Here is a 25,864-nt window from a genome sequence, read left to right as displayed (position 1 = left end):
ACTCCGAAAACTGTTTTAATGCAGCTCTCCAAGGTACTGTCCTATATCAAAACCTCTTCGTCTCTGAGTACCTACCGCAACTCACATCCTTCTGAATCTACTTATTGTATTCATCTCTTTGCCTCGCTTTGCAATTTTTACCCCTACGCTTCCCTTCAGTACTAAACTAGTGATCCACTGATGTCTCAGAATGTGTCCTATCAACCGATACCTTGAAACTTCCTGGCAGTTTAAAACTATGTACCGGACCGAGACTCGAATTCGGGACCTTTGCCTTTGATGGGCAAGTGCCCTACCATCTGAGTTACCCAACCACGACTCACGACCCGTCCTCACAGCTTTAATTCCGCCAGTACCTCGTCTCCTACCTGTGAGGACGGGTAGCTCAGATTGTGCCAGCGCGGTAACCCAACGCGTTCGGTCAGAGGGTTGGCTGCCGTCTGTGATAAAAAAAAAAAAGAAAAAAAAACTGTGTGAATGGGTCCGCGAGGAACTTGAAGGGGTGTCATTGGACGTCCACCGTGAACAAATACAAGGAACCATAATGAACAGAAAACGAGATCAATTAAAACTAAATGGTAGAGCACCTGCTCGTGAAAGGCCAAGGTCCCGAGTTCGAGTCTCGGTCAGGTACACAGTTTTAATCTGCCTGGAAGTTTCATAACAGCGCACTCTCCGCTGCAGAGTGAAAATTTCATTCTGGAACAGATACCTTATTCTAGCCAGGTTGTACCACAAATTTCTTGTCTCCCCAATTCTATCCAGCACCTCCTCATTAGTTACGTGTTCTGCGCATGTAATCTTCAGCATTCTTCTATAGCAGCACATTTCAGAAGCTTCTTTTCTCTTCTTGTGTAAGCTGTTTATTCTCCATGTTTGACTTCCATTCATAGCCACTCCAGACAAATACCTTCAGAAAAGACTTCCTAACACGTAAGTCCATATTCGATGTTAATAATTTCTCGTCTTCAGAAACGCTTTTTTTGCCATTGCAACTCTACATTTTATATCCTCTCTGCTTGGTGATCATCAGTTTCTTTGCTGCCCAAATGGCGAAATTCATCTACTGTTTTAAGTGTCTTTGTTTCTCAATCTAATTTCTTCATCATCAACTGATGCAGTTCGACTATGTGCCATTATCCTTGTTTTGCTCTAGTTGATGTTCATTTCATATCCTCCTATCAAGACACTGGTCATTCCGTTCAACTGCTCCTCTAAGTCCTTTGCTGTCTCTGACAGAATTAGAATAAACAAGGAGAAGCACACATAGCAATCAGGTGCAATCCCATTAACTTTTGTTACTTCTGCATATCTAGATTTCGGCTATAAATGGTCATCTTCAGTGCTAAAATACAAGGAAATTACTGAATCAGAATTAATTTATTTTACATGAAATAATAATAAGTAAAACACCATGTTATCCAATAGCATCCATCCATTCTAGAAGCTGCACCATTTGCGTTACAATCCAACAAACTCGCGGCAGTACATGTCACCACACGATCCTACCGGTGTATAGGCAGAAGAAAACTGAGGCGGATGTTTACAACAAGTACAGCAGTATTTACATCAAATATTTCAACTAACGCTTTCTATGTTACAAATTAGCTAACACAGTTCCATTTCAATACGGTAGTTTAAAATCTTTTTTTTTCTGTTTAGTATCTAAAATCAAGAAGCATATTCGCATATTACTTTGAAATTCAAGAAATACCAACTTACAACGTGCTCGCTCATAACTCTGTTGCGAAGCGATGCCCCAAAACCTAAGCAAAGGATCATTAATAGGTTCATACAGCTGTCTTATACGTCACTTTCAAAATAAAAATTTAAAAGTTAAGAAATTGAAAAGATTTTGTTGAATATCGTCTTGACAAAATACAGATACATACCAGCTTGAAATTCGGAAAAAGCTAAAACTTGGCATACTCACTCATATCATATTGGTTCAATGATGCACTAAATATTTAATATAAAGAAATATAAGCTCTTTACAAACAATTTTTATGAAGATCTGTCAGTATCATTGTAACGTAATGAAGATCAACATGACAAGACTGATTTAACCAGGTGCATTTAGTAAAACGTGCACACGCCCATTATTGACGTAAAATTTCACACATAACTGTATTACGGTGTATGCGGAAAGACGATAAAACAAACTATCATTATAAGAACTGAGTAGGGATTCACTTGTTTGGTGGTCAAACAGATATGGCATTGCGTAGTAGCAACAAATTGGAAGACAAAAAGGTTCATTAATAATAATAAGTGATGTTCTCATATACTACCATGCCAAGTGTTGTCTTTATAAAGGCAGGGCAAAATTCCCATGATAGATACCTCGTGGTTTAACTTTTCTTGCCCTGAAGCAGGAGATCGTCGGAACCAACTTTCATTCCATAATCATTCCGTTACAATGTCATCGGCAAACCTAAAAGTTTTTATATTTTCTCTCAGAAGTTTAATTACTACTCCAAATTTTTCTTTGGTTTTCTTCATTGTACAGATTGAATAAAATCGGGGACAGGCTACAAAATTCACTTCTTTCTCAACTAATACTTCTCTTGCATGTCGCTTGACTCTTATAACTACCGTCTGGTTACTGAGCAAGCTGCAAATAGCTTTTCGCTGCCTGTACTTTACCCCTGCTAATTTCAGAACTTCACAGGGAATATTCCAATGAACATTTTTAAAAGCTTTCTCTAAGGCTACAAAAGCTATAAAAGTAGATTTGTCGTTTCTTAACATTAAGGAAAAGTACTGAATCAAGTCAGTGAGAAAACAAATTCATACATTCGTCTCCAGCGATCTACTCAAACTAAAATTGGCCGCGCATGGTAGCCGTGCGGTCTTGGGTCTTGGGATCTTGTCACGGTCCACGCACGCGGCTCCCCCCGTCGGAGGTTCGAGTCTTCCCTCGGGCCTGGGTGTGTGTGTGTGTGTGTGTGTGTGTGTCGTTCTTAGCGTAAGTTAGCTTAAGTTAGGTTAAGCATTATGTGAGCTTAGGAACCGATGACCTCAGCAATCTGGTCCCATAAGACCTTACCACAAATTTCCATATTTCCAAACTAAAATTCGAAAAGCCTAAATCTCAATTACCAATGAACGTTCTCTCTGACAAAGAGAACCGAGTTTCACGCAACTACGTCTCTTCCACTGAACTATGTCCAGAATGTCAAAAAAGTTCATTCATGTACTTCCAACAGTGAAAAAAGTGTTTTTATATGAGAAAAATCTTCTCGGTGCGTTGATGCGGTAGGTAATGTTCTGCGATGTTACTCGAACTTCCTTGCGATAAAATAAATGCTACTCTGGGGTAATAACACACTTGCCAGTATTTAAACAAACAAGTGACAAACTTATGTTTATGAACTTCTAACATTAGACTTTTCAGCTGTAAGAAGACAGGGATGAGTAAGTCAAAAGGCGGAACAATGACCCCTAACAATAGTTAATTTGTATTGACTTCAAGTTAGGAGAAGTAAACACCAAAATTCCCCAAAGTATCCAAAGAAAATTCGAAACGTATTAATGGGCAAAGTAGTCAGACCAGATGTGCATTAAACTGAATGCTGTTGCAGAGATGTGGTAAATATTTACTTGCAACATTTAAGTAAACAAGCGATGTATTTATATTATTCCGTGTCTAAATATCAGATTAGAAAATGAGAAACTAAAGGTACCAGATGTGTTTGGTTTTTGGGCAGTAAAATAATTCATAATGGGTGTAGTAGAGGATATGAAATGCAGACTGTCACTAGCAAGACAAGCACTTCTAAAAAATTGGAGTCTATTAGTATCTAGTATGAGGTTAAATGTTAAGAAGTCTTTTCTGAAGGTACTAATCTGAAATGCAGATTTATTCGTGAAGAAACGTGGACGTATGCTGTTTGTGGGGGACTGGGTAGGTGTGTGTGTATGGGGGGAGGGGGGGGGGGGATTACGGAGAGAGGCCAAAAATTAATTACAGTTAGCTGGTTCAAATGTATATAGACTGCGGTAGTTATGCACAGATGCACAAGAGACACTAGTATGAAGAGCTGTATCGCATCAGTATTCAGAATAAGATCATAACAGCGTAACAACGTACTACAGTCAAGTATATCAAGCAATAACACGATTACCCGCACATCTTTCAAGGACTCTTAGCGGAAAATGTTTCATCTGACAGAGTTTTCTGGTGTCTTTTTGCTACGTCAGTCAGTGGTAAGATACTGCAAGAGAACTTTTTTGACATACTCTAGGGCAGAATCAGTGACAGCGGTGCGCGCTAATATACCACCTTCAAACTTTTATCATGAAGAGTGGGAAGTTCCCTTGTTTGATGATCCGAACATAGAGCTTATCACAATGGAGCCAGAAACTTTAAATATTTGTTTCCGGCACAGACCATATAGACAGATACTGAATGAAGCTTCGATTTATCACTAGTGCTTGACGCATTCTTAGAAAAATGAACAGCAGTGGCAGAATGAAGCTTCGATGTATTATTAACCCTTAATGTATTCTCAGAAAAATGGACAACAGTAATCATGGTATTGTAGGAAGATATTTAAGTATGTGTTAATAGTACAATCACTAAAATATCTCTAGTTCTAAACAAAACAAGAATACTGGATCTCTCGAGGACAAATGAAGTTGGTTTGGGTGCCTGAAAAATTACCGGCTTGGAAAGCACTATATTAACTGTGCTAGTTGGTTCTTAACCATGCAGATATAAGTACCCGAAATTGGATAACTAAAAACAAGACACATTACCCTGCATTTTAGAAATATTGATATTGAATGATGACATCACTGAGGCGAAGAATTAGAGTAAGATAGGAGAGTAAGAAGGGAAAGATATACCACTTTCAACAGGACGATTCCTGTAAAAAACTTTGGTCTCCAAACTAAACTCGGTTTGAAGATGGTTTTACTTAGAGCAGGAAACGCAGAGAATTAAAGTGTGGAAGAGAGACATGACCCGTAATACTCCGAGATCGGATATTCCAAGGTCATGTAATATATTGTACTTCCTATATACGAGTGTACTGTATATTGCGAAATAAACGTGTCTGGAAAATTAAAGAACTTATAGAAAAAAGGCAAGTAGTGGATATTGGATACAAAGAATGAACTGATTCCAGAACGAAATTTTCACTCTGCAGCGGAGTGTGGCTGATATGAAATTTCCTGGCAGATTAAAACTTTGTCCCGAACAGAGACTCGAACTCAGGACCTTTGCCAAATGTTTCGAGTTCGAGTCTTGGTCCGGCACACAGTTTTAATCTGACAAGAAGTTTCAAATAAATTGAATGATCTAACCACACTGACGGTAAAGAACAGGTGGTATATATATGACAAGAGGAAAGAAGGAACGAAATGAAACTTTTGAAAAAGTATAAGTAAAATACTAGGAGAATATATTTTACAGCAAAAGAACTAATAAAACATCGGGACAATGAATGGGAGGAAAAGCGTATAATGACGCAGAAGAGGTAGTAAGTATAGGATAAGACAGCGAATGAGAAAACTGGAACAGCAGGAGAAACTGACAACAAAAGAAGCTGAAAAAATATGAAAATGCGGATGCATGTACACTATATGTAGAGAAAAAAATAGGCAAAGATAGAGGTGTGGAGGTTGGAATAAGTATGGAAAATCAACAATGTGGAATGTGGAAAGCATGTGCTCACATATAATTACGTAAATATTGTTCTGCTTTGAGCAAAAACAAATACTTCATCTATAACATCTAGACATGCTTCAGCGAAGTTTTACCATCGTGAGTGGGTTCATTATTTTCTTAGTATTACATATTGCAGTTTATGTAGGTATCATTTGCAGTACAGTTGATATATTGCTCCAGTCTCTTTTCCGCTTTTTCACGCCCTTATCTAAAGTGTACTTCCTACAGAAACGTAGCAGAACAAACAGGTGAGTACACAATGATTAGAGACGTGGGTGTTTGAAAGTACAATTTACGCAGAGGCATGAAAAAGCGGAAGCAGAAAAAATAGACAACTAGAGCAAAATATCTGGTGCACTTAAATAACAGGCAACCACAGAAACGTCAGTATGTGAAAAAGTACTAAGAAAATAAATGAACCCATTACGAGGGTGGAACTTCATCGAAACATGTTTGTGTGTTAAAGAAGAATAGTTCGTGTTTGCTCAAGGCAGAAACATAGTTCAGTAACCAAACATCGAAGTAGCAAAATTCATGGGATACCTTCTATTACCTAGTCGGACATCTTTTTACCCGATGTAGTGCAGCAAATCGACGTGGCATGGACTGCGGACATATTGAATAAGGCTGCCTCTATAGGAGTCCATAATTGCGTCAGTGTTGTCGGTGCAAGATTTTGAGCACGAATTGACTTCTCTCGAAGCTCATCTGCCGCCGTAGCCCATTAACGCCAGATTTCACCGCACTCTTCCAGCGGATACGTTCGTCGTATGTTGCACATTGATTTCTGCGGCTATATCGCGCAGTGCTGATTGTCTGTTTGCACTGACAACTCTATGCAAACGCCGCTGCTCTCTGTCATCAACCGAAGGCCGATGACCACTCCGTTGTTCATAGTAAGAGGTAATGCTTGAAATGTGGTATTCTCGGCACACTCTTGTCATTTTGGATCTCAGGATACTGATTTCTCTGTCGATTTCCGAAATGGAATGTACCATGCGTATAGGTTCATTTACCATTCTGCGTTCAAAGTCTGTTCATTCCCACAGTACAAATAGTTCAAATGGCTCTGAGCACTATGGATGGGACTTAACATCTGAGGTCATCAGTCCCCTAGAACGTAGAACTACTTAAACCTAACTAACCTAAGGACATCACACGCATCCATGCCCGAGGCAGGATTCGAACCTGCGACCGTAGCGGTCGCGCGGTTACAGATTGTAGTGCCTAGAACCGCTCGGCCACACCGGCCGGCACCACAGTACACCATAATCATGTGGGAAACCTTTTCACGTGAATCATCCGAGTACAAATGACAGCTCCGCCAATGCACTGCTCTTTTATACCTCTCGTACGGGTTACTATAGCAAACTGTATATGTTCCTATGACTATCCTATGAGTTTTGACACCTAAGCGTATATCTGAAAGCAAACATCTCAACCACAAGACGAAGAACAGCGCTTATATAACTCGGAAAAGATGCATTCGCACTTAGTAATAGTTAATTTGCTGGACTGTCGCTTTTGGTGACTAGAAGTTTTTTTCTGTGGCTTCGACTCCACATACTGATGGGACTCGTCACTCCTCTGCGAATCACAGAGTTTGATCTAGGCCGAGGGGAAGAAGTAGCTAGCGTAAATGATCACTTATCGGTCAGAGATTTGAGAAGGCTAACAGTGACTGTGACACCGTCTTAAAAGCTTTAATAGGGCAACTTTTGTGACGCTGTGTTAAAAATCTTCAATCGCGCAATATATGTAAACTTCGCAGGTTATCGTCGAATGGGAGTCCGGTGTCATAACGGTAATTTCATACTTTAATCGTGGCAGTGGTGGATGGTCAGGAAGCGGCCATTTGCACTCGCAGGGAGTGTAAGTACCTGGCACTTGGCTACTGAGAGCAGGGCGGCGCTAGAGCCGGCGCCTCGTATCAGGGATACAAATCAGTTGTCACGCGGTATCTGCGGCGTACTGTCCGGCCAGGCCTGGCGCCGTGATTACAGGCCGCTGGGCGGGCCTTGGCCGAGACCGCCGCACAGTATCTGCGCTCGGGGGCGATAACGGGCCGCAATAAAGGCCGGCAGCTGCGGGCCCCGACCACCCAGTCTTCACCACGGCGCCCACCATCCACCACCGACCGTCCCTCAGCATGCCCGTCAGGGAGAGGATCCACTGGCAGCAGGTGCTCGCCGCCACCATTGGTAAGTCTCTCACCACCCCTATACCCTACAAGCCATAGGTCATCCGACTGGTTTGTCTCTGTCCTCCATCCCTTCCTAAACTGTCGTAATATTTTCAAATCTACGGAACTACCATTCCCAATATCCTCTATAATATCCTCCAAGCCATCAGGCTTGCGACTGGTTTGACTCTCTCCTCCATCTAATCTAAGCTGCCCTAATCTTCTCATCTCTACGTGACTCCCATTCCCAACTACAATTTCTTTTTAATGTTCTAATTTTTCGTCTGCACCTTTTTATTTTCCTCTCCAATGCTCCTTCGAGCAATGAGTTAACTATTCCTAGATGTTGTACTACATCTTCCGCTTTGTCCGTCCTTCTCATAACGATCGTCCATACATTCGTTTACTCACAATGACTAATTTTTCAAGATACCCAGTCGCGTTTTCATTAACTGATTGATTGGATTTAACTTTAGTTTTGAACAAAATATTTGATCTGACGAACAACCATCAATGAGGAACATATTTACAGCAATCCGCTTCAATTTCCAGTATTTTCTAATTTTATTCAATGATCGGATTCGAAGCGTAAAGCCTCATCTTCAGGTGCCACCGAACAATTATGCGAAAATGAATGTGTGGCGGTCGGGCCAGTCAGTCATGTGGCTTCACACCCACTTCACACAAACGCGTGGCAGCGTAGGAACAGCAACCACAGCTCCTGCCTGGACAGCACGACACGGAAGCGCATGTACTGACCAGACGGGCTCTTTGATTGCTTGTCCTACGCTGCCATGCGTTTGTGTGACGTGGTGTGTAAGCCCCTGACTGACTGGCCCGACCGCCACAAATTCATGTTCCAATAATTGTTTTGTGGTACGTGAAGATGAAACTTTATGCTTCTAAACCGATCGTGTAATAAAATGAGAAATTACAGGAAACTGAAGCGGATTTTTATTCTGCTTACAGAATTTCGGACTTCACCGGTAGCAGGATGTTGGGTAATATATCCAGTGCACTCTGTTGAGCTATTGTGCTTCCTATCAAGGACAGGCAGTGCCTCTCTCTTGACAAACTCCACCGAGTACAATATCATTTGATGTCGACTAGAAAACATAATTATATCTAAACCTATGATATATTTGAAAATGCGCCAGAAAATCTGACTACATGACGTCAGTGCGAGAAATTAGAGAATTAATTTCAGTGATGATGATTGAAAGACAAATTTCTCATTAATCACTGGAGATGGAAAGGAGCGGTGGGATGAGATGCATCTAGACGAAGAGACTAGCGAATCATACATGCCACAGGAAATGGACTTTTATTAAATCAAGGTATTATCTCCTTCAAGTTTAGGAATCATTGAACAAGCAAGTTCGCCTTAACATTACGGTTCCTGAAGCCGCTTGACCTGCTAATCAGTTCCATAGACAGTATTCTGTCATCAAAGCATCGTGCAATCCGAGAGATCGGACACGGTTCCCCTTGTGAACACATTAAAAAAGTCAAGCGCTCTCTACAGCAATGGGGAAAAACACTAGAGGATAAGTTCGTTAATAATTCCTAAGAATGTGTGTGGTTTCCGCGAAAAGTGGCTTTTCATTCTGCTCAAGAGAATCTGTAGAGCCAATGACCCAATCGTAAGGAACGATGCTAATGTTAAGCGAAATCACTCGTCTAAAACTAAGTTGAAAACAGATAAAAAATTTACACGGAACTTCCTTGATAACTGTACGTAATTACTGCAGAGATTACTTACATCGCGAAGCGAAAATGATTTACCGGATTTCCAGCCAATAGGTTTTATCCTGAATGCACTCGGAAGCAGGACATGTTACTACAGCGTCAGACACCGACTCACCGTTAATAACTATTTTCTAAAACACTCCGATCACTGTGCTCTGGCGCAACCTCCAATAGTGGGCGTGGTCGCAACCCAATCGTCGCAAGAAACGACGACGTGGTGCCAAATGCTTTGGCAAATCGGGTGGAAGGTAAAAATATCATAGCCCGTTATCTAGCCTTCCACCACCATACCGGACAAAATTTCGAACAAGAGTTCGCCCCTTGGCCTGAGTGATCAATCGTAAAACGTACTTTTGAAAAGAGCGAGGTAAACTGTCTCCGGTCCAGTCATGCCATGAGTCAGTCGTGGAGATTAAAATTCAACGGACGTTAGTACACTTCTGCAACGAAAACCGAGGAAGCTATACTGATTCTACGATCGTACATGCACCTTAAATTAGCCACTCATTTGGGCGTCACGGAACCAAGCACGATTAGGATGTGAGTAAAGGGTAACAAAGGATGCTCATTAAAGATATTGCTTTCAGGAAAACTGCCTGAGAAGGAGACCTTTTTATTTCAGTGGACAGTTAATATGAACATTTAGTTCCCTACGAAGGAGAAGGTATATGGTAAATTTCATTTTCTGAATGTGCTGGCCTTCAAGAAACAAAATGACTGAATGACTGGTTGCCCTACATGACGCCACATGACATTCTGAAAATCGACACACATGGACCGTTACCTACACTCAGGAATCAAATTACTATCGGCGGCAAGAGGTATACGTAAAAAAAAAAAAAAAAAAAAAAAAAAAAAAAAAAAAAAAAAAAAAAAAAAAAAAACTGTAGAACGAGCAATAAGGCTGATACGGAACTGCTCGATGTAGAATTAAACTACGTCAAAAACGGATTCTCGTTTGCTGAAAAAAAAGGTGTTAAGACCACTACGTAAATATGATACTGATTTAGAGACCGCTCTGAAATCCAAAGTTTTCTTGCATTCGACAAAGACGTCACTGACTGCATAGTGAAGAACTTGAAGAAACGGAGTATTGGCGTAATCTAAAAACCCCTGCCGAAAGGAACACCTTAGATCGGTCCGAGATACTCTAAAACACCTTGACAAAACAGAAGTTTAGAGGATACTATATATTTCTGGAAACGTGTACATTGGTGCTACAGAAGTAATGGCTGAAAAATGAATTAAAGAAGAGGAATGTCCACTTCTGCCTTCTCGATTGCAAGTCAAGTGTCTTAGCCACCGCGCTACCTTCCTCGTTAAGTTGCATCTTTTACAAACGGAGGTTTAAATTAACAATGACTATTTGTTGAATATTTTCTCGAGAACAAGAGCGCAGCTGTTTCCGTAAGTACTCAAAGCCGTAGACACTATAAGACTAAAAGCCGTTCTGTCGGTTCTCTTTATTTTCGAAAAGATTTTTAGGGTTTGCGCTTCATTTTCTTGTTCCTTTTGTAGGATACCCGACTGTGAAACCCCCCGACCGTAAAATAGTCGAAACGCAATGTACTCTACTTTCAGACAATAACTGTTTTGTGCTGGCCCCTTAGCTAAGTGGACACCGCGTCTGGCTGCCTTGCACAGGGCCTGGGTTAGATTTCCGGCGAGGTCGGGGATTTTCTCCTCCCGCGGACTGGGTGTTGTGTTGTCTTCATCACCATTTCATCACCCTCGAGACGAAAGTCGCCTATTTGATCTCAACTTAGAGCTCGAACTTTTTTTCGACAGTTTCCAACGTCCACATTAACAAATGCTATATCACTGTAAATGTCTTCTCAAGAAATATTAAAAACAGTTATAGGAAGTAAACAGTTCCATTTAAAGAACGTACTTGCTTAGATATCTTTGTTGATACCAGCGCTTAAAACATTAACAAAACAAAACAAAACAAAAAAATACGTGCCCCTCGACGGTCTAACATTTTCCAAAAACCGCGTTTTGATATGTCTAGTCATTCACGAAATACAGGGGATGACACTTCAGGCGTGACTCCCATGTATGTCAAACAAATGTTTCTTAGATACAAGGGGGACATTATGCAGCATGACTGCTTACTTTTAATTTTGCTCGTTACGAAGTAATGAACAGCAGTACAGTTTTTTAAGTGGCACCCTACGTTTTCTATTCGGTAAGCAATCGCTTTCTTCAGGATCTGTTCACAAACTTATCACAGTGCACTATTCACAAAAAAATTCATTTTTAAAACACAAAATTGACTCGGCTTCACCTGTACTAATAGACCGTGCAGGAAGCCGGGTAGAGTTGAATGAATGAGCGATGTGCATTTTACTTTTCTCTGAATTTTTGCGGTAACGGCCTTGCCACAGTGGATACACCGCCTCCTGTCAGATCACCGAAGTTAAGCGCTGTCGGACGTGGCCGGTACCTGGATGGGTGACCATCCGAGCCGCCATGCGCTGTCTCCATTTTTCGGGGTGCACTCAGCCTCGTGATGCCAATTGAGGAGCTACTCGACCGAATAGTAGCAGCTCCTGTCAAAGAAAACCATCATAACGACCGGGGGAACGGTGTGCTGACCACACGCCCCTCCTAACCGCATCCTCATCTGAGGATGACGCGGCGGTCGGATGATCCCGGTGGGCCACTTGTGACCTGAAGACGGAGTGTATCTGCATCATCTCCATTTTTGCACTGCCAGGCCCAGCAAGTGGATAAGTTATGTCACTTTGGGGAAATCAAAACCAGTTTTGTCTTACTTTCTAATAAAGTAATATTTACGTTCAGAAAAGGCAAAAACGCCATCTTCATTATTAACTGGAGACGGCAGTGGCGACATGTCACGTAGGACATCCGTTGGCTCCGCCCATAAAAGCAAGAAGCAGGACTTCTACGAAAACTGCTCGCGTACGAACAGGTGTTGAGGAGAGAAAGACAACTGCCGAATAAAGTATTAGCTGTCATTTTAAAAGCTTTTACTGGAAATCTTCGTAAGAAAAAGTTACAAGAAAGGAAATCATTCTGATTAATTTACCTCTGGTAACTAAAGATCGTTTTCTTAATCCTTTTTTTCTGTTTTGCTTCTGGGAATAAAGTTACTTGGAGCGGTGAAGGTAAATGGACATCCTGTATACTGGCTGACCATAGGATACATCCAGCAAATCATTGAGGACGTAGGTTGCAAGAGCTACTCTGAGATGAAGACGTTAGCACAGGAGAGGAATTCGTGGCGGGCCGCATCAAACCAGTCAGAAGACTAATGACCAAAGGGAAAAAAAATAAAATAAAATAAAATAAAAAGGTACACAGAGTACTTGCTGCCAGTTCTACAAAGATTATCACTGCTTCCAAGGTATCTCTGTTTTGTACAACATTACTAACGCTTATTCTCCTGGTCAACAATTACTAAGCGGTAAAGTCATTTGTCGTTCATGGTCCCCGCTCCACACTGCTGCCAACTGACCAGGAGGACAACGTCAGACACAAGAAGTACACAGTCTTTTATTGTTTTTTGTACCGTCTGCTCTCTCGTGTTCGTGGACTGCACAGCATCACCCCTGCCACGTGTCCACAGCTAACCTGAGCACACTATGTGTCGGCTGCGCCATGGGTTGGACTGCGCCCGTGCTGCCGGTACTGCAGAGGCTGTCGGAGCAGCCGGAGGGCGGTTTCTACGAGGGAGACCCCCTTTCCACGGAGGAGGGCGCCTGGATAGGGGCGCTGCTGCCGCTGGGTGCGCTCGTCGGCTCGGTGCCCGCCGGCTTCCTCACGCACCGCTACGGCCGCAAGCTGCCGCTGGTCGCTTTCGGGGCGCTGCTCTTCATCAGCTGGATCCTCCTGCTCTTCCACGAATGGGTGAGTCTCCTAGCTGCCGACACCGCACAACGACGCCTCCATTGCGAATCTACATCTACATACATACTCCGCAATCCACCATACGGTGCGTGGCGGAGGGTATCTCGTATCACAACTAGCATCTTCTCTCCCTGTTCCACTCCCAAACAGAACGAGGGAAAAATGACTGTCTATATGCCTCTGTACGACCCCCAATCTCTCTTATCTTTGCGGTCTTTCCGCGAAATGTAAGTTGGCGGCAGTAAAATTGTACTGCAGTCAGCCTCAAATGCTGGTTCTCTACATTTCCTCAGTAGCGATTCACGAGAAGAACGCCTCCTTTCCTCTAGAGACTCCCACCCGAGTTCCTGAAGCATTTCCGTAACACTCGCGTGATGATCAAACCTACCAGTAACAAATCTAGCAGCCCGCCTCTGAATTGCTTCTATATCCTCCCTCAATCCGACCTGATAGGGATCCCAAACGCTCGAGCAGTACTCAAGAATAGGTCGCACCACCGTTCTATAAGCAGTCTCCTTTACAGATGAACCACATCTTCCCAAAATTCTACCAATGAACCGAAGACGACTATCCGCCTTCCCCACAACTGCCATTACATGCTGGTCCCACTTCATATCGCTCTGCAATGTTACGCCCAAATATTTAATCGACGTGACTGTGTCAAGCGCTACACTACTAAAGGGGTATTCAAACATTACAGGATTCTTTTTCCTATTCATCTGCATTAATTTACATTTATCTATATTTAGAGCTATCTGCCATTCTGTACACCAATCACAAATCCTGCCCAAGTCATCTTGTATCCTCCTACAATCACTCAACGACGACACCTTCCCGTACACCACAGCATCATCAGCAAACAGCCGCACATTCCTATCCACCCTATCCAGAAGATAATTTATGTAGATAGAAAAGAACAGCGGACCTACAACACTTCCCTGGGGCACTCCAGATGATACCGTCACCTCCAACGAACACTCACCATCGAGGACAACGTACTGGGTTCTATTACTTAGGATGTCTTCGAGCCACTCACATATTTGGGAACCAATCCCATATGCTCGTACTTTAGTTATGAGTCTGCAGTGGGGCACCGAGTCAAACGCTTTCCGGAAGTCAAGGAATATGGCATCCGTGGTTCGCAAGATATCATGTGAACACGCTACCATCATTCTTGGTCAGCACTCACGGTTAGCCCAATGATTTTTTATGTCCCATACCATGACTTGATTTGGGCCGAGAGACAATTATCATCAGCCATTCTACATCTGCATCTACAGCTATTCTCCGCAAGCCAGATTACGGTGAGTGGCGCAGAGTACTAATAGTTATTCTGAGTCTCGTGGTTGAACAGAGCAAGTTGAGTTTCACGTGATCGTTGTTTACGCAACACAGAGAGATTTCGGTATCCAGAAACATCAGATAAGCGAGCATTACCCATGTTAAAAAATCCTACAACAGACCAAAGTCCGAGATAAAGAGCTATACTTGGTCAGATGTTGACTACTACGCTTCACTCACTGTTCCAGATAGTAGCAGAATTTTCAACAGTATTAACATTGCTCGATTTATCGAGAGAGATGAGTTGCAGTATAGTGCCTGACTGTTCGGCAAACCAGGATCCTAGACGAACACCGTTGTTAACATCTCGTAAGACAGTATGTCCCCAACACCCTCATTGCGGAAACGTCTCTGAGAATGTTGAAACAAAGATCCTGATGCATGTTCACGTTAACCTGAGTGACGAGCCCATGTCACGATAGGAAGAGGAGCTCAAAACTTCACAGAACCACCAGCTGCCAGATCTATACATAGCTGGTTAAACGCCTCGTGGTGGCGTCAGTGAACTCAGAACCTTGAGGCATTTGAAAAGAAGCACTGGTGGGACCACACTTACGCGCCCAGTTAGGTATTACCTAGTTCCCGTGTTGTTAGACCCACTGAAGACGTGCAGCTTGTATGTGCCACTTGGAGCAATAGCCTTCGCAGAGAGGAAGACTTCTTGTAGCTTACCGCCCAATGAAAGTGGTGGCGCGGCAAGCATTGTCTATGGACACAGAGTGATTCCACTGCAGTACGCACCATGTCCGTGATGTCATCACGACATACTCTAGCCAATCAGATGGCATCCTTTGGGCATAAAAGGGGAGGCTACCAAGTGTCACGACAAACAGATTGGGCCTGTTGGCAATTATGGGGGTACTCATCAAAAGTTTGACATTTTATCGAATTTGACACGATAGGCTTAGTGAGAAACCACCAACTGTGACATAGTCGCGTATGCAAACAGTGATCCAGTACTGTCAAATGTTTTTTATTCCAGTCTTTGATCACAATATCGATACTTTAGACGATGACCGGTTTCAGTCCGTAATGACCATCCTCAGATCTTTTTTACACCATGTCCTCAAGGTGTAGAATAGGCCACATCGTTCACACAGTCATTATTATTGAGTATCCAGTTGCAATAATGACTGTGTGAACGATGTGGCCTATTCTACACGTTATTATAGATCTATGTGACGATGCTGTGCTGATTATATTTATATGTTTTGACGACGCCATTAAGGCTCAAAAATGGCTCTGAGCACTATAGGACTTAATTTCTGAGGTCATCAGTCCACTAGAACTTAGAACTACTTAAACCTAACTAACCTAAGGACATCAGACACACCCTTGCCCGAGGCAGGAATCGAACCTGCGACCGTAGTGGTCACGCGGTTCCAGACTGTAGCGCCTAGAACCGCTCGGCCACTTTAGGACATGGTGTAGAAAAAAGATCTGAGGATGGTCATTACGGACTGAAACAGGTCATCGTCTAAAGAACTGATATTGTGATCAAAGACTGGAATAAAATACATTAGTGAGAAACTTTTATACAAGATCCCCGTCACGAAAGTCTTCTTGGTCATTATGCTACGCCTCCATGTCTACCCAATTACCGCACTGATTCCTAAAATCGAACGACACATGCACACCACTTGATTGTTATGACTTAGATCAGAAGTGGATGGTAACATGACTGCCCGGTCCAGTTCTGCACTACCTACACCCCTCCAAGGTTATCAGTGTGCTCTTTTTATGGGTAACAAATATTTTGAGCATAATATCGGTACGAGTTGGCTTGCGGCACGCTCTATGCTCCGATATTCCATCTGCTTTCCTTTGTACCAATTCGTTCAGGAAGGTACTATATCACTTTTCTCCACCTCCATTGTCAACTATCATTTTCTAAATTTTTTTGGGCCATGTCCTGTGGAAGGAGAGAAATGTTCCCGGCAAGTGACAGCCACGTGCTTGTTGCAGGTGAGCCTCCTGATGGTGGGTCGCTTCATCAGCGGCCTGGCGTCAGCTGGAGTGACGGCCATCGCGCCGCTGTACGCAGAGGAGGTGGCGGCTCCGGGCATCCGCGGGGCGCTGGGCACGCTGCTCGACCTGATGCTGGCCGCCGGGCTGCTCGTGGTGTACGGGCTGGGCATCGTGGTGCCGGTGCGCTGGCTCACCGCGAGCATGGCCGTGCTGCCGCTCTGCTTCTGCGTCACCTTCCTCATGATGCCCGAGTCGCCCGAGTACCTGCGCGGCCGCGGGCAGCTCAAGCGCGCCAGGCTGGCCGAGCTGTGGCTCCAGCTGGAGCTGGCGCCCACCGAGCTGGTCTTGCTCAAGCAGAAGGAGAAGGAGAAGGAGAAGGAGAAGCTGGCCCAGCCACTGTGCGCTGACCAGCTGCCGAGTGAGAAAGACGTGGAGGGCGCCGTTCGCACCAAGACGCCCACTCTCAGGGCGTGCGTCATAGTCTTCACGCTGATGGCCTTCCAGCAGCTCAGTGGCGTCGATGCCATACTGTTCTACACCATCGACATATTCCAGGTTGGTACAACCGCAACAAAAAGAGCAAAAACAGTAATGAACAAGCGAAATCAAAGAAAAAAAATTCTTCTCGACACACGTACCACAAAGCCATAAAGTTAAAAATTAACACTTTGAATAAAATAAAATTACGTAATTAGTTAAAATTACGCGGCACAGACCGAAATCCCCGTGACATGCTACTTAAGCGCGCAGCCAGAGAAACGAAACAATGGCGCAAACCACTGATAAAATTAATATCTTCTAGTGGCATGCTATGATACTGTGGTGTAGGAATTAACTTGTACCCCGACTGTAAACACGTGCCTGAAAAGAAAGAGTTCGTATATTACTCAACTTAATTTTTTCGAGGTGAAACTAAAACTTTATAAATAATTCTCTTAGTAATTCTATTTGGTTTTCATACATGCAAGGCCAAAGACCTATGAAAACTCCTCTGAAGGCGAAACCACTAACGAAAATTCTTCTGGAAAGTAAGGAAATCTGTTAAACATGAAGTAATACTGTCCATCAAATTATTGCCAGGTTTAAATGTTGCCCGCAGCTCGTGGTCGTGCGGTAGCGTTCTCGCTTCCTACGCCCGGGTTCCAGGGGTCGATTCCCGGCGGGGTCAGGGATTTTCTCTGCCTCGTGATGGCTGGGTGTTGTGCGATGTCCTTAGATTAGTTAGGTTTACGTAGTTCTAAGTTCTAGGGGACTGATGACCATAGATGTTAAGTCCCATAGTGCTCAGAGCCATTTGAACCATTTAAATGTTGACACGCTAATAGGTGTTCTAGTCTTCAATAAATGCACTGCTGGCCATTAAAATTGCTACACCAAGAAGAAATGCAGACGATAAACGGATATTCATTGGACAAATATGTTATACTAGAACTGACACGTGATTACATTTTCACGCAATTTGGGTGTGTAGATCCTGAGAAATCAGTACCCAGAACAATCACCTCTGTCCGTAGTAACAGCCTTGATACGCCTGGGCACTGAGTCAAACAGAGCTTGGATGGTGTGTACAGGTACAGCTACCCATGCAACTTCAACACGATACCACAGTTCATCAAGAGTAGTGACTGGCGTATTGTAACGAGCCAGTTGCTCGGCCACCATTGACCAGACGTTTTCAATTGGTGAGAGATCTCGAGAATGTGCTGGCTAGGACAGCAGTCGAACATTTTCTGTATCCAGAAAGGCTCGTACAGGACCTGTAACATGCGGTCGTGCATTATCCTGCTGAAATGTTAGGTTTCGCAGGGATCGAATGAAGGATAGAGCCACGGGCCGTAACACATCTGAAATGTAACGTCCACTGTTCAAATCGCCCTCAATGCGAGCAAGAGGTGACCGAGACGTGTAACCAATGGCACCTCCATACCATCACGCCGGATGATACTCCAGTATGGCTATGACGAATACACGCTTCCAACGTGCGTTCACCGCGATGTCGCCAAAGAGGGATGCGACCATCACGATGCTGTAAACAGAACCTGGATTCATGCGAAAACATGACGTTTTGCCATTCGTGCACCCAGGTTCGTCGTTGAGTACACCATCACAGGCGCTCCTGTCTGTGATGCAGCGTGAAGGGTAACCGCAGCCATGGTCTCCGAGCTGATAGTCGATCTAATGGAATTTCGTGTAGTTTATAATAATAGTGAGAAAAACTGAAAGTAATTCGAGAATTAGATAAAAGCTGGGGGTAAAGTCTCAGGGGGATTTCATTCTTTGCAATGTCAGGTGGCTGTCGATTACTAGGTATCCGAGATTTAAGCTATAACCTTTACTTCCAGTTTGTTATCTAGAGACGATAATAGTTGAAATGACTTGTATTATTAGCAATGCCTCGTGAATGACGATGCACTGACTATCTATAAGGGCTACCTCATTTCTCGTAATTGGATGTTCTAGGCTCATGGTTGTTCATGAACTGAACCAAGTCCTGTATTGCATTCGAGGGACTTCAAAGCACATTAACAGCGCTAACGACACTCTCTCTTCTTCCACAGGAGGCCGGTACGTCGATCTCTCCACAACTGTCCACAGTGATTACTGGCGCCATCCAGTTCGTAGCCACTGCGTTCTCGTCCGTGCTGGTGGAGAACGCAGGTCGGCGCCCGCTGCTGATCGCCTCTGGGCTGCTGATGACGTTCTCGCACGCGGCGTTCGCCCTCCACCAAGGTTCGCCGTGGCTGCACGCTGAGGCCGGCTGGATCCCGCTGGTCGCCATCAACCTCTTCCTGATCGGATTCGCCATCGGCCTGGGCCCGCTGGCGTGGCTCCTGATCGCCGAGCTGCTGCCGCCGGCGGACAAGCGCTGGGCCGTCGGCGTCGCCACCTCCATCAACTGGCTCACCTGCGCCGTCATGACCGGCTTCTTCGAGGAGTTCGTCAACCACTTCAGCACCACCGTGGCGTACTCGGTGCTCGCCTTCGTCTGTCTGGCGTACACAATCTTTGTGGTGCTGCTCGTTCCAGAGACCAGCGGCCTCACCGGCGATGAGATACAGAATAAAATGCTGGAGAAGGGGCCCATGGTCGTGTGCGCTTCTGCCGACGACGAGACCCGAGCTGACGACGTCGCCGACGGCGACGCCGTCATTTAACGGTGCGCGTCCGTCGTCCCGACGAGTGACCGCTACGGGCGTTTGGAACCGGATTGAAGAGTCAACTAGAGCTCCATGCGGGACGACACAAACCAGACCCCTGCTGTCTGTCCGTGACTGGCAGGACACTTGTCGCTACAAAGCGCACAATGTTATGCCGGAAATCAAGAGCTACTCGTTTAAATGTGGAATTTATTGATAGCTCGAGGCTAGGGTCGTCAGTTACGCAGTAACCACTGTGAGCATTAAAATAACTGGTTTTGTCGGACAGAACGCGTGCATCTGTTCTTCCATTCTACACACGAAACCTTGGCTCTGTAATGGATATATGCATACTGTTAACATCTTATATGAAGTTCGAACTGTCTTCTACCAGTATTCCACAAATTTTCCACGAGACCTAAGACTCAATCTTTGTTTTAGTTCCACTGTTTCGACGAAAATAATTCCACGTTAACCATTAAGCTAGCTTGAAACGAGATGCTGACAGCAGTTCACGTGAACACCGAGTAATAGAATAAGCAATTGTCCTACATTTTAACCGCGATGGCATTAAACGTTGAGAGGAATGTGTGGAAGAGCTTTTAACGACGCAGAAACGAACTTCAGCAGGTAGCTTTGGTAACCGTACTCCTCAGAACATCTATCTTCAGGGGCCTAACGAATCTTCAGCTTCCTTTCTTTCTCCTCTTTTTCTTCTTCATTTTCTCAACCAGAGCTGTCGAAATTTTGATGAAGAAAACTGGTTGAGGATTTTTTGACTGTAGGAAAAAAACGTTGTCGTGTTAAAAGCCGCAATTGTGAAACATCCACTATAGGTCTCTATGTTAAAGGAAAGTAGAGTTGAAAATAACAGAAGACGTACCTGTAAACGTATGGAATCGTAATCTCATTTGCTGTAGTAAATTTGAGGATCAACAATGAACTCTATGAAGCCTGCACATCACACACTACAATTGTAGAGAGATACTGAACGGAGTTTTCGCAAGATGAAACCTCGAACAAACATAAGTAAAAGAAGCCATTGTGAACGAAGTTAGAACGTACAACAATCTTTACTAACTCAGTTAGTTTGTACATAAAATTGTTTGATGTGCAGCAGATGAAAGTTAATAAAAAATATCAAAAACTATACTGAGAGAATGTTTTTCTTCGCTGATCTTTGAGGTAACGCTTCACTGAATCACAACTTGAAGAGGATACCCATTCGCACTTCCTTAATCCGGAATACGTGTTCTCATACCTACAATTCATCATGTTCTTGCTATTTCCTTATTCATCTGTACACTTTTCCTAAATGTCAGTCCTGCTTAAATATGTCTGCCTCGGAAAAATGTTTCCAGCAGAGTGCTTCAAACTAAGTTGTATTGAAAGGTAATGTTATTAATTCACTACATACTTCAGCACTTGTTATATTATGGTTTCTTTTACTTGGAGTTAATATTTAAGGAAATTTCTTCTCCCTGATGAACACTCTTCTTTAAATTAATTCTTTTATTCTGATATTACTTAGGATTTTTTTATACGGACCGTTCATCCTACTTTCATGGTTTTTAACATATTTTCACTTCTCTGTTCTTGGAGAATTTTGTGAAATGAATTACAACGATATTCATGAACCTATTTCTTTGATTGTAATTTAGGGAAAAATTACCAGTATCGCACTCTCTTACTTTTCCCTTTTACTGTTTCTTTTCCTTTTGATATTAAAAATGACGTTCACTAATATCATACTCTCCAATATAAAAATACAGAAAGGAGGGCACAGTTTGAGTTTATAAGTGATTTATACGGATTTATTAATCGAAAAATTGCGTCCTTCGTCTCCTAAGTATACAATGATTTAAAAATCCAAGCATTTGTCGATAATAAAGACATCTTATTACGTTATTATCTAAAGCAAAAAGAACCGAATCGCCATAACTTAATTATTAGTGTCGTGCCCGTACAGAGAGCACAGTTTGGATGTAATGCGTCGTAACCTCATAAATCAATAACTTGTAAGTGAATGTGCCGAGAGATGTACAGCAGTGACGCTAATAGCAACTGATAATTTTCTGTCAACTGGAACTAAAAAAATGAAATGAAATTTCATTTTTTCTTGTAGCCACAGAAGCAAGTTAGGACAGAAAAGGCACTGGGAGTCTTTAGATTTGTGTCGCACACGTCCACGATAATGCATCTGTAATGAAACTTCTGTAATGTAAGTCTTAAATTAAACTCCACTTAACACAAATTGATTGAATTTTCTCCTTATGAGAGTACTGAAGTGCGATCCGCGTTAATTGTTAAAAACCATTCAGAAGACAAGACCGCACAAAATATTTTTTATTCGAGACAACCGGTTTCAGCAGTCTTTGCTGTCACCTTCAGTTCTTAAATTTCTTTTTGCAGTAAAACATGCTCAGGAGGTACAGGGGAAATCAGATTCTTGAACGGTTCCGTACAAATAGTAGATGCATATTGTAGAGAGTGAAAAACGTGTCTCTAAAAGAAAAAATTGTTAACGTTGAGTAAAAATTGTTGTCTTGAATAAAAAATCTTTTGTGCAATCTTGTTATTAACAATTAACACAAACAGAGGCACTCTCTACAGATCATGTGGTAAATGGAACTACCTTGAAGGCAGTTCTCAAACAAATACACATAGAGATGACGTGAAGCTAGTTGACAATGCAGACTGGTATCCACAAATCAAGTAACGTTTACATACATGGACGGAACTCACAATCCAATTTTGTTAAACCTTTCCCAAAATACTGTAGATATTAAATTCAGAAAATTAAGCTTGAAAACACACATTTACGACAATAAGTCATGATAGAGCTGAGGACTTGATTGAAAAATACAAATCATTGTCAGTTGGATGTACACTATGTGATCAGAAGTATCCGGAAACCCCCCAAAACATACATTTTTCATATTATGTGCATTGTGCTGCCATCTACTGCCAGGAACTCCATATCGGCGACCTCAGTAGTCATTAGTCATCGTGAGAGAGCAGAATGGGACACTCCGCAGAACTCACGGACTTCGAACCTGCTCAGGTGATTGGGTGCCACTTGTGTCATACGTCTGCACGCGATATTTCCACACCCATAAACATCTCTAGGTCCACTGTATCCGATGTGATAGTGAAGTGGAAACGTGAAGGTACACGTACAGCACAAAAACGTACAGGCCGACCTCGTCGGTTGACTGACAGAGACCGCCGACAGTTGAAGAGGGTCGTAATTAATAGGCAGACGTCTATCCAGACCATCACAGAGAAATTCCAAAGTGGATCAGGATCCACTGTAAGTACTATGACATTTAGGCGGGAGATGAGAAAACTTTCATTTCATGGTCGGGCGGCTGCTCATAAGCCATACATCACACCGGTAAATGCCAAACGACGCCTCGCTTGGTGTAAGGAGCGTAAACATTGGACGATTGAACAACGGAAAAACGTTGTGTGGAGTGACGAATCACGGTACACAATGTGGCGATCCGATGGTCGGGTGTGGGTATAGCGAATGCCCGGTGCACGTCATCTGCCAACGTGTGTAGTGCCAACAGTAAAATTCGGAGGCGGTGGTGTTATGGTGTGTTCGTGGTATTCATGGAGGGGTCTTGCATCCCTTGCTGTTTTGCGTGACACTAACACAGCACAGGCCTACACTGATGTTTTAAGCACCTCCTTGCTTCCCATTGTTGAAGAGCAATTCAGGGATGGCGATTGAATCTTTTAACACGTTCGAGCAATGTTCATAATGTACAGCCTGTGGCGGAGTGGTTACACGACAGTATCATCCATGTAACTGACTGGCCTGCACCGAGTCCTGACCTGAATCCTACAGCCGACTTCGTGTCAGGCCTCACCGATCGACATCGATACCTCTCATCAATGCAGCACTCCGTGAAGAATGGGCTGCCATTCCCCAAGAAACCTTCCATCACCTTACTGAACGTATGCTTACGAGAGTGGAAGCTGTCATCAAAGCTAAGGGTCGGCCAACACCATATTCAATTCCAGCATTACCGATGGAGCGCGCCACCAATTTGCAAGTCATTTTCAGCCTGGTGGCGGGATACTTTTGATCACATAGCGTAGAAGAAGTAACTGCAGATAGAGCGTGATGAGTCCGAGCAACGTAGTAATGACCTGTGATGGTCATGTATAAGAGCTTCGTGCAAATCGGACATCCTTTTCGGAAAGCTAAGGCGTGAAATAATCATTTGGAATAAACTCTGAAATTCTGACATTCTTTTAGGAAAGCTAAGGCGTTGAATTATCATTTCGAATAAACAGTGAAATTCTGGTGATAAGAGGGAGAAAATACTTCCGTGTATTACTACTGTACAGAAACGATACTGTTTTTATGAGTCAAAAACAGAAGCAGGGAAACAATTGGTGAGAGGAGTATGAGACATGGTGGTTTCCTGTCCCTGGTGTTTCTCACTCTATACCCTGATAAGGCAGTAAAGAAAATCAAGGCGAAATTTGAGAAGGCAATTAAAGTTTAAGGCGAGGAAAGTTTGAGGTTTGACAGTGACAGTGTAGTTCTTTCAGATGCAACTAGTGATGCGGAAGGTCAGTTGCACGGTATAGATAGTGTCTTGAAAAGAGATTATGAGATGAATATCAAGAAAACTAAAACAAAGGTAACAAAATGGTTCAAATGGCTCTGAGCACTATGGGACTTAACTTCTGAGGTCATCAGTCCCCTAGAGCTTAGAACTACTTAAACCTAACTAACCTAAAGACATCACACATCCATGCCCGAGGCATGATTCGAACCTGCGACCGTAGCGGTCGCGCGGTTCCAGACTGTAGCGCCTAGAACCGCTCGGCCACTCCGGCCGGCCAAGGGGTAACAGAACGTAAATCGAATTGAAAGAGGCGATACTGAGGAAATCAGATTAGGAACGGTTCCCTACAAGTAGCAGACGGGTTCTAATGTTTGTAGAGTAGAATAACTGACGATCGTCGAAGTTGAGACGATATAGAATGCAGACCAGCAGTGGCAAGAAAATCGTACCCGTAAAAGAAAAATTTGTTGTTGAATAGAAACTTGAGTCTTAGTAAAGACTGTTCTTGAAAGGAAGTATCAGTAGTTAAGCAAAGATGGAAAGGAATGCACAAAACAGACAAGGTTGAAATTGTTGACATTGAAGATCACCACCACAACAACAATATCTATTAGCTTGACATATGGAGCCATATGAACATGAAGGATATCGTCTCTACAGACCTGAAAACTTTTTTTTCTTTTTTTGAGGGAAATGACAAAGAGAGCTGTTCACCTATAAAATATGCAGCATCCAATATAAAGACGACGTCGCATATGAAGAAAATCCTTTCGTTCGTGGTAATCGATGTATTTCGGCTTCTTATCAAATCAAGACGTCTGTTCTCACTTAAAGTAAACAGAATTCACGAAAAGCAGATTCTAGATTGATCTACGTCACTCTGTGATCACTGTTACCACTCCTGCTGTGATATGAGGCGAGCGGAGCGAACGTGGACTTTCGCCTCGCGCACTTACCGTCTTCGCGAAGCCTCCAGTGCTCAGTACTCGAAGACTCCAGCTTTTTAGCGGCCACAACGAGAGTAGATCGCAGTTCAAAGGTGTTGTGAGTCCAATAGATTGTTTTAAGGTAACTAATATCGTTCATACCATCCTAGATAAAAGTGATAAGTTTCGTGGAGAACTATCATAGTAACAACACATGACTATTCATCTTTCATGTCTGCTGCTTTATATTTTCCCTTCTTTTATGAAAACATATGAATAGCAGAAACCTAATTTCGCATCTAGTGGTCGTCCTTTAGATTTCTCCATTCAACTCCACAAATTCTCCAACCTGTCCCAGTATAATTGTACATTCCTCCCGCTACAAATACATAAATATATTTAGAAATCAATCCATACTACCAGCT

At 43.1% G+C, this 25,864-nt stretch overlaps 1 protein-coding gene across 1 annotated transcript; it reads left to right on the top strand.

Annotated features, from left to right (window-relative positions):
- Positions 1–7,805: 7,805 nt before the first annotated feature.
- Positions 7,806–21,035, top strand: LOC124738849 (facilitated trehalose transporter Tret1-like). The gene is made up of 4 exons (XM_047248607.1): positions 7,806–7,875; positions 13,198–13,478; positions 16,785–17,342; positions 19,346–21,035. Exons 1-4 carry the CDS (start codon positions 7,824–7,826, stop codon positions 19,940–19,942), a joined length of 1,488 nt encoding a protein of 495 aa, XP_047104563.1. The 5' UTR covers positions 7,806–7,823; the 3' UTR covers positions 19,943–21,035.
- The last annotated feature ends 4,829 nt before the right edge of the window (positions 21,036–25,864 follow it).

Source organism: Schistocerca piceifrons, chromosome 1 (genome assembly GCF_021461385.2).
Source record: "Schistocerca piceifrons isolate TAMUIC-IGC-003096 chromosome 1, iqSchPice1.1, whole genome shotgun sequence".
NCBI classification, from domain to species: domain Eukaryota; kingdom Metazoa; phylum Arthropoda; class Insecta; order Orthoptera; family Acrididae; genus Schistocerca; species Schistocerca piceifrons.
Note: the sequence above shows the minus strand (reverse complement) of the source record. Positions and strands in the feature narration are given on the sequence as shown.

Bases quoted from the DNA above. Each gene is read 5' to 3' on its own strand.
- LOC124738849 (XM_047248607.1), top strand. From the start codon at position 7,824: ATGCCCGTCAGGGAGAGGATCCACTGGCAGCAGGTGCTCGCCGCCACC. The intron at 13,479-16,784 runs GTGAGTCTCCTA...TGCTTGTTGCAG, and splicing joins TCCTGCTCTTCCACGAATGG to GTGAGCCTCCTGATGGTGGG. The intron at 17,343-19,345 runs GTTGGTACAACC...CTTCTTCCACAG, and splicing joins ACACCATCGACATATTCCAG to GAGGCCGGTACGTCGATCTC.